General features: G+C 40.2%; 1 protein-coding gene across 5 annotated transcripts in view; it reads right to left on the bottom strand.

The window, feature by feature from the left end:
* The window catches only part of Exoc1 (exocyst complex component 1), a 66266-nt gene extending 56286 nt beyond the window's left edge, over positions 1 to 9980 (bottom strand). For 4 of the 5 annotated variants that reach the window (XM_090343574.1, XM_090343572.1, XM_090343573.1 and 1 more), the window contains exons 1-3: positions 9801 to 9980; positions 5331 to 5464; positions 4011 to 4141 (exon numbers count right to left, since the gene is read on the bottom strand). In XM_090343574.1, coding sequence (XP_090199700.1) covers positions 4011 to 4141; positions 5331 to 5454 — 255 coding nt within the window. In that variant the 5' untranslated portion in view covers positions 5455 to 5464; positions 9801 to 9980. Of the gene's footprint in view, positions 1 to 4010; positions 4142 to 5330; positions 5465 to 9346; positions 9434 to 9800 lie in introns of those variants that run through there. The other variant, XM_090343571.1, reaches the window with a different exon arrangement.
* Between the last annotated feature and the right edge of the window lie 4274 nt (positions 9981 to 14254).

Genomic DNA, 14254 nt, shown 5'->3' on the forward strand with positions numbered 1-14254 from the left:
GCTGTGGCTCAAATGGTAGAGCTCTAACCTTGAGAAGGTCCAAGGACAGCGCTCAGGCCCTAAGTTCAAGCCCCAGAACTGGCAAAAATAAATATTTTAAAAAAGAAACAAAGAATTGAAGCTATTCTTTGGAAGAGAGGGCATCACTAAAAGTAAGCTTAATGACTTGAAGGGAAGGCTTCAGAGAATGTTGCTTATAGCAAAAACATTCACTCAAAAGAAGCTGGGATGAAAAACAACATCCATGTTGTTGATTTTTGAGTGGATTAATAAATACTTACAGAAAAAAAAGAAAGAAAAACAACATCCAGTCAGGTCATTTTCTTCCAATGTCCAAAGCCTATGAGTGGAATGTTGTTTGCATACTTAGTAGCTTTGTGGCTCAGCTTTCCTATTAACAGAATAACAATGGTTTTTGCAGCACTGCAATTTGGACAATGACTTGCAAGGCATAATCTTTAGATTTCTTTTCTCTATTTTATTTTCTTTTTGCCAGTGCTAGGGCTTGAACTCAGGGCCTGACCACTATCCTTGGGCAATCTGAAGGCTAGTGCTCTACCACTTGAGTCACACCACCACTTCCAGCTTTTTCTGTGTATGTGGTGCCAAAGAATCAAACCTGGGCTTTGTGCATGTTAGGCAAAGTATTCTTACCACACTCCTGGCCCCCTTTTTTCTATTTTTAAAATTTCTTTTCCTGGAACTGGTCCTGAGGCTTAAACTCAAGGCTTAGGTACTGCCCCTGACCTTTATTTGAAATGCTTTTTTGGTACTTAAGAGATAAGGATGTCATAGACTTTCTTGCCAGGGCTGGCTTTAAGCCAAGATCCTCAGATCTCAGCCTCTGAGAAGCTCAGATTACAGACATGAACCAATGGACCCTAATTTTGATGGGAGCCTAATATTTTTACATTGCCTATTAAGTTTGATACTGTATTTTCTTGATAATATATTATTATACACAGCTGATAGAGAATATAAGTTCTAATTATAATGTATGGAAAAATTACAATGTCAATCTGAATGTATACTTTTCAAAAACAAATGATTACAGGGGTAAAAATGATTATAGGGGTCTCAAAAGATAAAAATGCCACATGGCTTCAGGTTCTTTCAAGACAAAGAACTTGAATCAGTCTGAGAGGATTGCATCAAGCTCTCTACATGTCTCAAGTAAAAAACAGAAATGATTCCACACAAGGCTACTATTTGTTAGCAGCACAAATGTTTGAGAATTATTTCAAAAACAATGGATATTGTCCTTCATTTTCAAGGAACTTAAAAATAGGTTCAAATGCTCTATAGAATGGAAGGATAATAATATATTCCATTCAATTGAGGCATTATTTAAAGGGAACCTAAAGACCAAAAAATAATTTATGTGAGACTTTTACTTTGAAGAATTGGGATATTTTAGGGATGAGTACTTGAGCATTGGTACAATAATAGAGTAGTGTAACACTCTGTTAATTAGTTTAACTTAGAGCTTAATAAGTAGAATTTAAGTGTCAAACCCCTCTAAAAAACCAGCATTCACAATAAGAAGGTAATTAGCTTCATCATTTATACAACTATCTAAGGATATTGGCACTAACATGAAACTTGATGGGAAATGATCTCTTCCCTGGGAATACTTCCCATAATGCCATAAAAGAGTCTGAGTGCTCCAGTGGAACATTCACACAAATCAATGTGTGATACTAAATGGCTAATGTTAGACTATGTATAAAATTTTCATATTTTATATCCGTATATAGTATACACACACCAAGGTGCTTACATAAAATGAAAGAAAATCCATTAAGTCAGCAAATAGGCGTCAGCTTTGAGAAAGCATTCAAATAAGCATTCAGCAATGGTAGTGAATTATGCAAGTCAACAGGGTCATGAAGTGAAAACTAGTGAAGAGAAAAATGGCTTATAAATCAAATGCATTTCTAAGAAGTTCTAAATGTATTTTCTCTTAGAAATCTACCAAAAACTATTTGCTTGGCACTGGTGGCTCAGATCTCACTAGGCTGAGATCTGAGGATTGAGGTTCAAAGCAATTTGGGCAGAAACTTTGAGACTCTTATCTCCAATTAATCACTTGAAAACTGGAAGTGGTGCTGTGGCTCAAGGGGTAGGGCAGTAGCCTTGAGCTGAAGAGGTCAGGGACAGTGCCAGGGCCAGAGTTCAAGCCCTCTCTCCCCCAAAACAACTCTTTATTCTTCATCACTACCTGTAGTAACAAATTATTTCCTAAAGATTTTAGAAAAAAAGAATCATCTAGTTTTCTTCCCAAACATGTACTCATTCACATCATCTCTCTCCCTTTTTCTTTCCTCTGTTTCTCTCTCTCTTTCTACTTGTCAAACTATTTCCATATTTTTCCAAAAACTCGCTACTCCTTAGAGGAAAAAAAGGCCTAGTTTATCTGAAATTATGGTTTTGTTTTTTGATGGTGGTGGTGCTGCTAGTCCTCGGGCTTGAATTCAGGGTCTGAGTGCTATCAATGAGTTTTTTGCTAAGTGCTAAGCACTCTACCACTTGAGCCACAACTTCACTGCCAGGTTTTTGGTGGTTAATTGGAGATAACAGTGTCATAGACATTTTGCCTGGGCTGATTTTGAATCGTGATTCTCAGATGTCAGCCTCCTGAGGTAGCTAGGATCACAAGGTGTAAGCCTTCACCTTACATACCTGAAATTCTTGAAGAAAAGGCATCTACATTTAGAAGAAATATGAATGGTGCAGATAGGCAAAGTTTGCCTAAAATTGTTTTGCCTTGATCTTCAAAGGTTTGTACCAAAGTAAGAGTAAAACCAAAGTTTTAGCTTACCAGATTGCTTTACAAATATTATGTTTTAACTTCTTTGTGTGCTGATACTAAGACATGAACTCAAGCCCTAGGTGCTGTCACTTAGCTTTTTCACACAAAGCTAGTATCTACTACTTGAGACACACCTCTACTTCTGGCTTTTTGCTGGTTTACTGGAGATTCTTTTTTTTAAAAAAATTTTTATTGTTGTTGGAGAGTCTTATCTCCAATAAAGTCTTAGAGACTTTCCTTCCCAGGCTGGTTTGAATTGAATTCCTCAGATCTCAGCCTCCTGAGTAATTAGGATAACAGCCAGAAGTCACTAGTTCTTAACCTTCTTTGTGGCTTTTTAATAAACATACGGGACTTAGGGAGTTATCTGGACTCACATTAGTGTAAGTCTGACTATTATTCCCATTAATACAAGTGAATGTGATACTAAGAATTCCCTAGTGTTCTGGGGTGTCTTTAGGCTGCAGAGGAAGATAAGGGGTAGGGCTACAGATGAGAAGGAAAAAGAAGCATTTAACTGAATCAAAGGAGTTCCACTTGACTTCTTTGAAACAGGATATTACTGCTAAAAGTCTTGAATTGCCAGAAACATTGGTAATTCTTTAAAGGTAATTATCATATTATTCAAAATCTTGTGAGTCTATTAGATTTTCATCCTCATAAACCTATTCTAAGTATGCATGTAACCCACTCTCACTTCCTTTATTTGAAGTACAACACGGAAGCTATACCTTAAAAAACTCTAGCTGGGCTGCTTCAGCTGACTAAAGCATTGATTCCTAAAGACTCTCTATACAAGCTTGATTATATAGGAGCTGAACCAAGTTTTACCAAAATAATACAGATTAAAAAAAGAACCAACATAATATACCACTTTAAAACTCATACTAATTTACAGAATTTGTACTACTTAATCTAAATACAGAGTAAGTATATAGTCAAAGTTACTTTGCCCTAGTTTTTGTAGCTTGTACACAAATATAACTGTAGTATTTAGTATAAAGAATGCAAATAAATACATATATGCTTCTTTTTAGTAGTCTGAGTAGTGGGGGTGATGAGGTAGAAGGCAAAATATAATTTTAGACTGGAAGACTGGCAGTCACAAAACAACAAGTTCACAACATCTTAGAATATCTAAGACTGTGCTAACGAAAGACACTTTTGCAAAGAGACAGAAGAACTAAAAAATATATACTTTGATAGCATCTTTGGCATCTACCACAGCAAGATCTCGAAGGGCCCAAGCAATCTGCCTTTTGTAGAAATCTCCCTTGTCAGATTTCTTGACTTTGACCACCTTCACCTGAACTGGACGTTCGGTTGTCACTGTTGGGGAAACACATACTTTCATTAAAATAAACAAACAATATATAATAAACACATATAGAATCAGTCACTTATTCTTCATTGCAAATATATCTTCCAGTTGCCTGGTGCTGTTATGTTTCATAACAAATGCACAGTAAATTCACAGAACACTACAAAAAACATTTAAATCAGACTAGACTGACTCAATAATCCCACATTTTAGTTTCTACCATAAAACAGTCTTGCTTGTGGATAAGATATAAAACAAGTATGTTCTTAGACATTCTGTCAGAATAGCAAAACCTAGAAAAGACTTATGTTCATGCTTGGAAGAATTGGTATGTGAATTATGGTCAAATATACCATAGCAGTCACTAGGAAAGAATTAATAGCTCTATGAAAGAATCATGACTAAGAACATAACTTTGAATTGAAAAAAATCACCAAGAATACATGCAGTATAATTCAATTTATGGAAAGTTCAACAACATGAAAAACATGTTCCTTAATATTACAAATATATAGGGTAATAGGACCAAGAAATGCTAGTTAAAATTCCGTATCAGAGACTCTTTAAAAGGGGAAAGGGATCAAGAAAAGGACACAGGGCACTTCACAAGTAATGAAATAGCTGTACAATACACAAGCTCTGATCTATCATCAGTCTTTACATCTTAGTAATGTCACAGAAATTTTTTGTATCTACTCAACATTTAGTGCAAAGATTAATGTTTTTCCAACACATTTTCTATTAATTGACAAAGAAAAAATTTTTAGACTTACACTCTCACTATGTAGCCTAAGCTGGCCTTGAGCTTCCTACATGTGTTTCACCAGGCCTGGCTAAGAATTTTTTTTTTTTTTTTTTTTTTTGTCGTCATGGGGTTTGAACTCTGGGCCTGGGCACTGTCCCTAAGCTCTTCAGCTCAAAGCTACCACTCTACCCTTTGAGCCACAGGCCCACTTCTGCTTTTCTAGTGGTTAATTGGAGATAAGAGTCTCAAGTTCTTTAGTGCCTGGGCTGGCATTGAACCAAGATCCTCTGATCTCAGCCTCTTGAGTAGGTAGGATTACAGGTGTGAGCCTCTATGCCTGGCAGGCATGAGCCACTGTGCCCTGCTTGGCTGAGAATATTTTTGAAAAAGAGGAAATGCCTCCTAAGGAATAGAAGAATGCCAAACAAGGACTTTTTCATCTAAATACCAACCTGTAGCACATAAAAAGCAGTTCTTTTTCTTTTTTCCTGCTTTGCACACATTGACTATGCTCAGCAGGCGTTCATCGTTTGGTGTAAAAATGTCTCTCTGTAACGCATGCTTGATTGCTGTCATCTTTTCTCAGCTGAAAAAAAATTCAGAGTACAGGTGCTCATTCTCAAAACCATCTCACTTTACATGTACTGTCTTCTTTATGATTCATACACAGTATAATTTTTGGTTAAAACACATAGGAAAATGATTTATTAATATACACATATCACTAAGACACATAGGAAAATGGTTTAATAGACTACTATAACCACATCATAAAATATAAAGCTATAAATATGGAAGTAAAATTAGAGGATTTTAGAACCTTTGGAAATACTAGTCTCTCAATTAAACACATGCTTAATCTTTAAATATAATTTCTTATACAGAGAACACTTACAACTCAACAAAAATAATACAATTAAAAACTGAATAAAAGATCTGAATAGGTATTTTCCAGATGAACAAAGAGCCAATGAAAGATGTCTGACATCATTAATTACTAAGAAAATGCAAATAAAAACCACAGTGAAATATTACTTTATACTCATTAGGATGATAAAAACCAAAAGGACACACAATAACAAGTGTTGGCAATGTGTGGAGAAAAAAGCAAGCACCCAAATGTTTTCAACAGACTATAAAAATAATATGCTCTGAGAAAGTTTAGCAGTTCTAAAAAGAGCAAAACATGGTGTTATCATGCAATCCATCATTTTTTTTTCCAGTCCTGGGACTTGATGTCTGGCTAGACTCTGTCCCTGACCTTCTTTTGCTCAAGGTTAGTGCTCTACCACTTGAGTCATAACGCCACTTTTGGCTTTTTCTGAGCACTTGATTGGCATTAAAAATCTCATGGACGTGGGCAGGGAGTTTGGCCTAGTGATAAGAGTGCTTGCCTAGTATGCATAAAGCCCTGAGTTCAATTTCTTGGCACCACATACACAGAAAAAGGTAGAGGTGGTGCTGTGGCTCAAGTGGTAGTACCCTTGAGAAAGGCCAAAAACAATTCCCCGACCCTGAGTTCAAGCCCCAAAACTAGCACCAAAAAGTAAATAAATAAATAAAAATCGAATCTCATGGATTTTCCTGCCCACTGTGGCTTTGAACTGTGATCCTCAGATCTCAAGTTTTCTCAGTAGCTAGGAGTGAGCCATCGGTGCCTGGTTTGTAACCCAGTAATTCTATTCACTCCAAAACTGAAAACATATTACCAAACAAATATTTTACTTGTGTGCACAGTAGCATAAATCATCACTTTGTATCTGTGGGGCATTGCTTCCAGGACCCCATGTGGTACCAAAATCCCAATGTTCAGGATTTTTTTTTAATTGCTAGATTACTTACAGTAACTTAATACAATACAAATCATATATAAGTAGCTCTCTCCCCAGCATAATTCTTTTTATATTTTTCTTTCTATTTTTTGTTGGTCATGGGGCTTGAACTTGGCCTGGGCGCTGTTCCTGAGCTCTTCAGCTCAAGGCTACCGCCCTACCCTTGAGCCAAGCCCCACTTCCCATTTTCTAGAGGTTAACTGGAGATAAGAATCTCAGGTCCTTTTGTGCCAGGGCTGGCTTTGAACCATGATCCCCAGATCTCAGTCTCCTGAGTAGCTAGGATTACAGGCATGAGCCACCGTGCCTGACTCTTTTTATACTTTTCAACATTTTCCTTCTATGCTGACAACAGCACTCACAAACTGTGTTTTCTAGCTTGTATTTTCTAGCTGCAATCTCTCCCTCATCATGAGAAATTCTATGTAGCCAAGTGCTCATGGCTCTCACCTGTAACCCCTAGCTACCTGACAACTCAGAAATGGAGGAGTTTGTATCAAAGTCAACCTTGCAGAAATGTTTATAAGACCTCTTCTCAATACCCAGTGATTTGGAAGGCTGAGATTTGGAAGATCACAGTTCCAAGCCAGCTGGGGTAGAAAAAAATCTGAAGACTATCTCCATGGAAGTAAGCTGGAAAAAGCAGTTTGTTCCCTGTGACCCCAGCCACTACAGGAAGCCTAAAGCCTGTAGACTTCTATCCAGGGGCACTTGGGAAAGAACCAATGCCCTCTCCTAAAAATAACCAGCAAAAGTATGACTGAAACTATGACTTAAGTTGTAGAGCACCAGCCTAGCAAACTTGAGCCTCAAAGTCCAAGCTCCACTTCCCCCCACAAAAAGTAGCTTCTTGTAGGCAAGTATTGTATCTTACTCATATTTGTTTTTCTAGGTCTTGGCAAAAGACATATTTGATAACTGTCTAAATGAAGTAACAGGATAGCAATAAGTAATGTAACAGGTATACTGATATCAAGATTCCCCTTTTCCAAATTTCAGATCTGTAAGCAAATATTTAGGTTCCCTTCACCATTGCCAGAATGTTATATTCTATAATGTCCTCCTGTATATATATATAATTTATTTTTTTCAATTGTAAACACATTAACCAAAGTCCTTATCTATTTAGCATCTTTGCAAATTTCCACAATCCTGTAAAAAACAACCCCCTAAAATATCTCTCAAACCACATTATTACTAACATTTTCCTACTGTTCCCAAAAACAAACCTCCTACTCAAAGCATTTTGTTCTCTTTGGGCTTTAAATCTTTGCTTCAGCACTATTCTATACAGAAAATATCTCCTTTGTAATCAAATCTTACATTTTGCAGTTTATATGAAACTGACTAAATAAACACCTTAATTCAATTGGGTTTTGCATCTAAATTCTTATAGCACTTACTGAACAATCTAAGAATTTGCTAATTTGTTCATGAACCATAAGCTCCTGAATCTCCAGAGCCATCTTAAAAAGGGTGTGGAAGGGAAGGAAAGTAATGCTCTACTGAACTTCTGAGTTCTTTGTAGGCACTTAGCATGTACCGCTTCTGTTTATGTGGTACTGAGGAATCAAAACCAGAGCTTCATCATGCTAAGGCACACACTCTATCACTAAGCCACACTCCCAGCCCCAACAACTACTTGAGGTAACCTGAACTGATCAAGAAAAAAAAAAAAAAAAGATCAAATAAGAGGTGACATTTAAATTGAAACCCCTTTGTACAACAACTCAAATATTTTAAAAAGCAACCCATCAGGGGCTGGGAGTGTAGTCTAGCGGAAGAGTGCTTGCCTAGCTAGCATGCACGAAGCCCTGGGTTCCTATGTACCACATACACAGAAAAAGCCAGAAGTGGTGATGTGGCTCAAGTGGTCAAGTGCTAGCCTTGAGCAAAATGTGTCTAACAGTGCCCAGGCCCTCACTTCAAGCCCCAGGACTAGCAAAAGAAAAAAAGGAAAAGAAAAAAAGCAACTAATCCATTGAACAAGTAGTGGTGGCCAACGTTTACCAACCATATAGTCTCTCTGATTACAATGATCAGGTGCACGGTTATGTGATAAAACAGGACAGGACTAGATATATCTCAGAAAGGAGCTAGGCAATGAAAATCACTAAAATGACCATCCACTTAGCAATTAGTCATGTGGCAGACAAGACAGACATGTTTGCATTCTATGGGTCTGGTAAATAATTCTATTTTTTTTTTTTTTTTGCCAATCCTGGAGCTTGAACTCAAGGCCTGGGCACTGTCCTTGGACACTTTTTGCTCAAGTTTAGTGCCCTGCCACTTAAACCACAGCACCACCTCCAGCTTTTCCTCAGTATGTGGTACCGAAGAATCGAACCCAGGGATTCGTGCATGCTAGGCTACGCCCCCGGTCCCTAATTCTAATCTTCACAATATTTTTCCAGTAAATAAATCAGTCGTGGTCCTCTAAAATTGTTTTCCAGGTCAAAGAAGTCATCGTTCCAGTTGCAGCTGGCCACTCATTACCTTCGTCTGTTAAGGTTTGTTTCTTTTAACTCAGAAAGGCCCTCACACTGCGTGACAAACAGCTGGTTTGCGTGAGTGCTTGTGTGGGTTTGAAGGGAGAACTGCACAGGGACGGGGCAGGCAAGTCACGTCCTCCTCACCTAGCCCCGCGGCAGGACATCGTACGCGCAGGCTACGTGACGTCCGGATCCCATGCGGGGAGCCCTGGAGGACGGAGGATGTCCTCCCAGATTTCTAGACAACAAGGGACAGAGGATGCTCCCGCAGGACTTGGCGGCTCGTGCAGACGGGTGCACCAGCCCGACCACTGAGGGAGGGCCGCCCCGCCACGGGAGCGGAGGCTCGGGAGGCTGGGGACCGGCCCACTGGAGAGGGGAGGGAGAAGACTCACTGCGGGCCTGACCACCACGGGAGCGGGGAGGGGCACCGTGGGCCTAACCACTACGGGACCCGGGATGCTGTGGGCCTGAGCACCACGGGCGCAGAGCCCCCCGCGGCGCCAACCCAGGAGCCGCCTCAGACCCGGGCGTCCGCCGATCCGCTCCTCATCCCGCCGCCGCCGGGACTCCTCAACAGCCATGGCCCGAAGCTTACCGCAAGGCCGGACCGAGCCCGGCTGCGCCGAGGCGGGCGGGTCGTCCAAGACCGAGGTCAAATGGGGCAGTGGCGACGGCGAGCCCTACTAGGTTGAGCCCCTTCAATTAAGCAGCGAACGGGAAGTGGCCGTTCCTCCACTTCCCGTGTCCGGACACGTGACAAGCTCCGCGCCGGAAGTTGGCCCAGTAGAAAGGGACGTTGAGGTGGAGAAATAAAGAAACGACCAATAAACGCCGAGGGGGCGTGACTCCCGCCCGGCGGGCGTGGCCCCACACAGCGGGCGTGGCCCCACACCGTGGGCGTGGCCCCACGTTGTGGGCGTGGCGGGGCCGCTATTCCGCGTGGCTGATGGAAACCTAGGGATTTGATGCCTTGCCCTGTTCTCTTTCTCTAGAAATATTCACTCCGAGATTTATGGCAAGTGCATAAAACCATTTTAACTTGCATATGCTAAACTCTGTTGACGCTATGTCCTTACGACTGAAAGCTTGGAAAGTTGAAGTAAGCTAAATCAGAATCTCTGGGGGAGGGAATAGATGGCAGTATTGTAAATATCTTCTCTGATTATTCCTAATCTACTCCATGGCATTTCTGACCTTTATACACGATTTGTGTTTCCCGAACTAGCTGCTTGAGCATCAGCTGAGGGTCGTTTAGACAATAGAGCCTCTCTTCAGACCACCTGACTCAGAATCTGCATCTAAGCAAGCGCAGACTGATGTATTTGAATTTGAGAGCCAAATATAAAGCTGGTTGGTAGAAAAATGTTTCATTTAGTCCACATTCCTAACACTTGTAGTATGCCAGACACTCTGATTCAAGGAATAAAGGTGATTCAAACTTTTAATCCTAACCTGAAGGAGTTCTCAGTGTGTCAGGACTTGACTTGGAAGGAGAATGAAAAGAAGGGAAGAACTCACTTCATATGCCAAAGATGGTTTTAGTGAGAAAGGGACAAACCTGTTGTGCAGTGTCTTTCAGCCTTTTCTGAAGATAAAACTTGAAGGAAAACAATTAGCTAAAATAATAAGGAAATATTTGTTATTCCGATTAATGTGCACTAATCCAGGCTAGTTGGAATGCTTTTCACTTTCTTTGAGTCCCTTTTAAGTAAGGGAGTTAATCTTATCTTTTCAAAGACTCTTTTGATCCTTCCTATTTTGTCTCTGAATTCTTACTGGGGATACTTTGTATAGACAATTGTGTATGCTTCTTTCATCCTATTATCTTTTATTTATATGTACATTACAGTCTTCAATAAAGTTGGGAAATTAATTGCATTTCAGAAGTCTAGACTCCTTTCCTGAGCTCTAGATTTGTGTATCTGTGCTTCCCTATGTCTGACATTTCCATTCCATTCTGATGAATTGTAGTCATCTCAATCTTATGTCCAGAAATTTCATTTTCATTCCTCTTCTCCCTTTCTAAACTTTATTTCAGCAAGATGCATCTGGAGTAATTTGAGGATTTGATCTAAGAGAGAGAAAAAATGAGGAAACAGGGAGCAAAAAGGAAACATGGACAAAGAATGGACATTTAAGGAGTTATTGATCACTCCATGTTTAAATGTTTTCTAAATCCCCTAGAACTTCCTGAGCTTTCGGGAATCAGTCTTAGAACTCTCTGCCTCAAGCAAGAATGGAAGAGGCATTTATATGTCAGCACCTGTTTTCCTTTGATCAAAGGTAAATTATTCTGGGTATTACCTAACCAACACTTCCAAATTACACAATTATGAATGCCAGGTTCACACCCACATCAGAGATATACTAAGGCAGGAATTAAGAAAAGAGTTGCTGTCATGTTGTACTTGCTCAAACCTTGTCAAACTCTTCTTGGAACAAGTGGTGGCAGCAGTGGTTGAAATAAGTGATTTAAAGGGAATTGACATGTTAACACCTACCGTGCAGAAGCACACATGTGTCCACTTCAGCCCATTCTGTTCTTCTCATGCCCTCCATCCAGTTCAGTCCTCACACAGGTTGTTTCAAGGTGATGGCCAGATCCAGTCACTTGTGAGGAATGAATACAACAGAGTTAATGAAATAAGCTTTAACTCCTCTGGTACACTGATGGCCATGTTTATATTTATTAACTCCTTCCTCCATACTCATTCTAATTTCCATCTTCCTTGGCCAGAAGATTTTACTATGGTTAGGTAACCAGTACCTTCAACTTTTATTTCCCTTGCTCTACTAGGGCCATGGTTGTTCTAATGGCCTGTTCAGTAGGGCACAGACCTCCTGGATAGGCCCCAGGGAATTCCTTTGAGTCAGACATATTCCTACCTATTGCTATTGTGTAGCAACAATCTCAGCTCCTTTTGCTGATCATAGTTGATGACTTCCACAAGCATCACAGCTCTCTTTCTTTGTCATGAGAAGCCCAAAGTAACCAAATGACAGTGATAGTTTCAGGTTCAATGAACTCCATACTATGTATATTCAAGGAAGCATCTTCTGCTCAACCTTTAGAAAACAAAGATTGCTTTCCAGCAAGGTCTAAAATTCAAAGGCAAGCACTACAAATTTTACAAGTGATTTTAGAGTGATAAAATTGACCAGTCCTGTTCTCATTCCCGGGTTCCTAAGCCTTGAACTGTTGGGAACATTCTTTATTGGTTGGTTTAGTGATAAATGATACTGATAATGATAAATATCATATCAACACCCTCAGTCCCAAGAGGGCACACAGGCCAGGTCTGGAACAAGTCATTTCGCTGGTTTATAAGGCTAGCTGCATTTGAATGATGAGGGTAGTCATTGAGGAATATAGCAAAATCAGCAGTTTTCATGCTCATAAAATTTGTACTTTATGGATTTTCATGCCACTGTTTGTGGGGGTAGGTGGATGACTGAGCAAGAGAAGCTGTAAATGGCGTATTTGTTAATCAAGAACACTGAAATTGGCTGGGAAGGTAGCTTAGTGGTAGAGTGCTTGGCTAGCATGCACGAAGCCCTGGGTTCGATTCCCCAGTACCATATAAACAGAAAAGGCCAGGAATGGTGTTGTGGCTCAAGTGACAGAATGCTAGGCCTGAGTAAAAGAAGCTCAGGGACTGTGCCCATGCCCTGAGTTCAGGCCTCAGGACTGGAAAGAAACAAAACAAACAAACAACTAATATCTAGCTGGGTGCTGGTGGCTCACACTTGTAATATTAGCTCCTCCAGAGACTGAAGCCTTAGAATCATGATTCAAGGGCTGAGAGCTGACCTACTGGTAGAGTGCTTGCCTAGCATGCATGAAGACTTGGGTTTGATTCCTCCGTACCACATACATAGAAAAAAAGCCAGAAGTGATACTAAGACTCAAGTGGTAGAGCTCTAGCCTTGAGAAAGTCCAAGGACAATGTTCAGGCCCTGAGCTCAAGCCCAGGACTGGCAAAAAAAAAAAGAATCATGATTCAATGCCAGCTGGGAAGGAAAAGTCTTTCAAGATTCTATTTCCAATTAACCAGACTCTCTGTGTATGTGTGAGACGTGTGTGTGTGTGTGTGTGTGTGTGTGTGTGTGTGTGTGTCCCAAGTGGCAGAGCACTATCTCTGGGCAAAGAAAACTCAAGTGATAACGCAAGGTCCTGAATTCAAGACACACACACACACACATACACACACACACACACACACACACACACACACACTATAATTCAGCCAAGCAATGATGGCTCAAGCCTTCAACTCTAGAAAAAACAAAGCAAAAAGAAAACACAAAAACAAAAAGTTTGAGAGATTCTGTCTCAACCGATTGCTAGGCCTGGCAGCACCCAGCATCACAAGGAATCCCAAAAAGGAGGATCACAGTCTAGGCCCCCAGTACCCAAAAGGTTAAGAGGAGTTCAAGTAATAAAGCACTTTCCTAGCAAGTGAAATGCCCCAAGTTCAAGTTGAAATTATAGAGCCACCATAAATTATCGAGCCACTATAGCTTGGCACTGGTGGTTCACGTTTGTAATCCTAGCTACCCAGGAGGCTGAGATCTGAGAATCCCAGTTCAAAGCTGGTCAATATAGGAAATCCATGATAGTCTTCAACTAACCACTAGAAAACTGCAAGTGTTGCTGGGGCTCCAAATGGTAAAGCAAGCACTAGCCTTGAGAAAAATAAGTCAGGGACAGTGCCCAGGCAAGCCCCATGACAAAAAAATACTATAATTCTAGTGATTGTGCATGTTGGCAGACTGACTGTAAGCAAGAAAGGAAAATCTCAGGTGCTGTAACGATTTCAGTTTCAAGGTACTTCTTCCTCTCTATAAAGTGAACAATATATTGGGTTTCTCCAAGCTCTGCTGACTGAAAAGATTCCTTTATGGAATTTGCTTTCCTAGTCCATCCTGAGTGGGGCTAATGTGTAATCCAATGTTACCTGTTTGGCAATAAGACATTGCCAATCCATGTGTGAACCAGTTCCAGGTGTTTTCTTCGATACTTTGTATGCAAAGAAGAAGAGATGTCCA

Source organism: Megascapheus bottae, chromosome 13 (assembly GCF_031878675.1).
Source record: "Megascapheus bottae isolate mThoBot1 chromosome 13, mThoBot2.hap1, whole genome shotgun sequence".
Taxonomy (NCBI): Eukaryota; Metazoa; Chordata; class Mammalia; order Rodentia; family Geomyidae; genus Megascapheus; species Megascapheus bottae.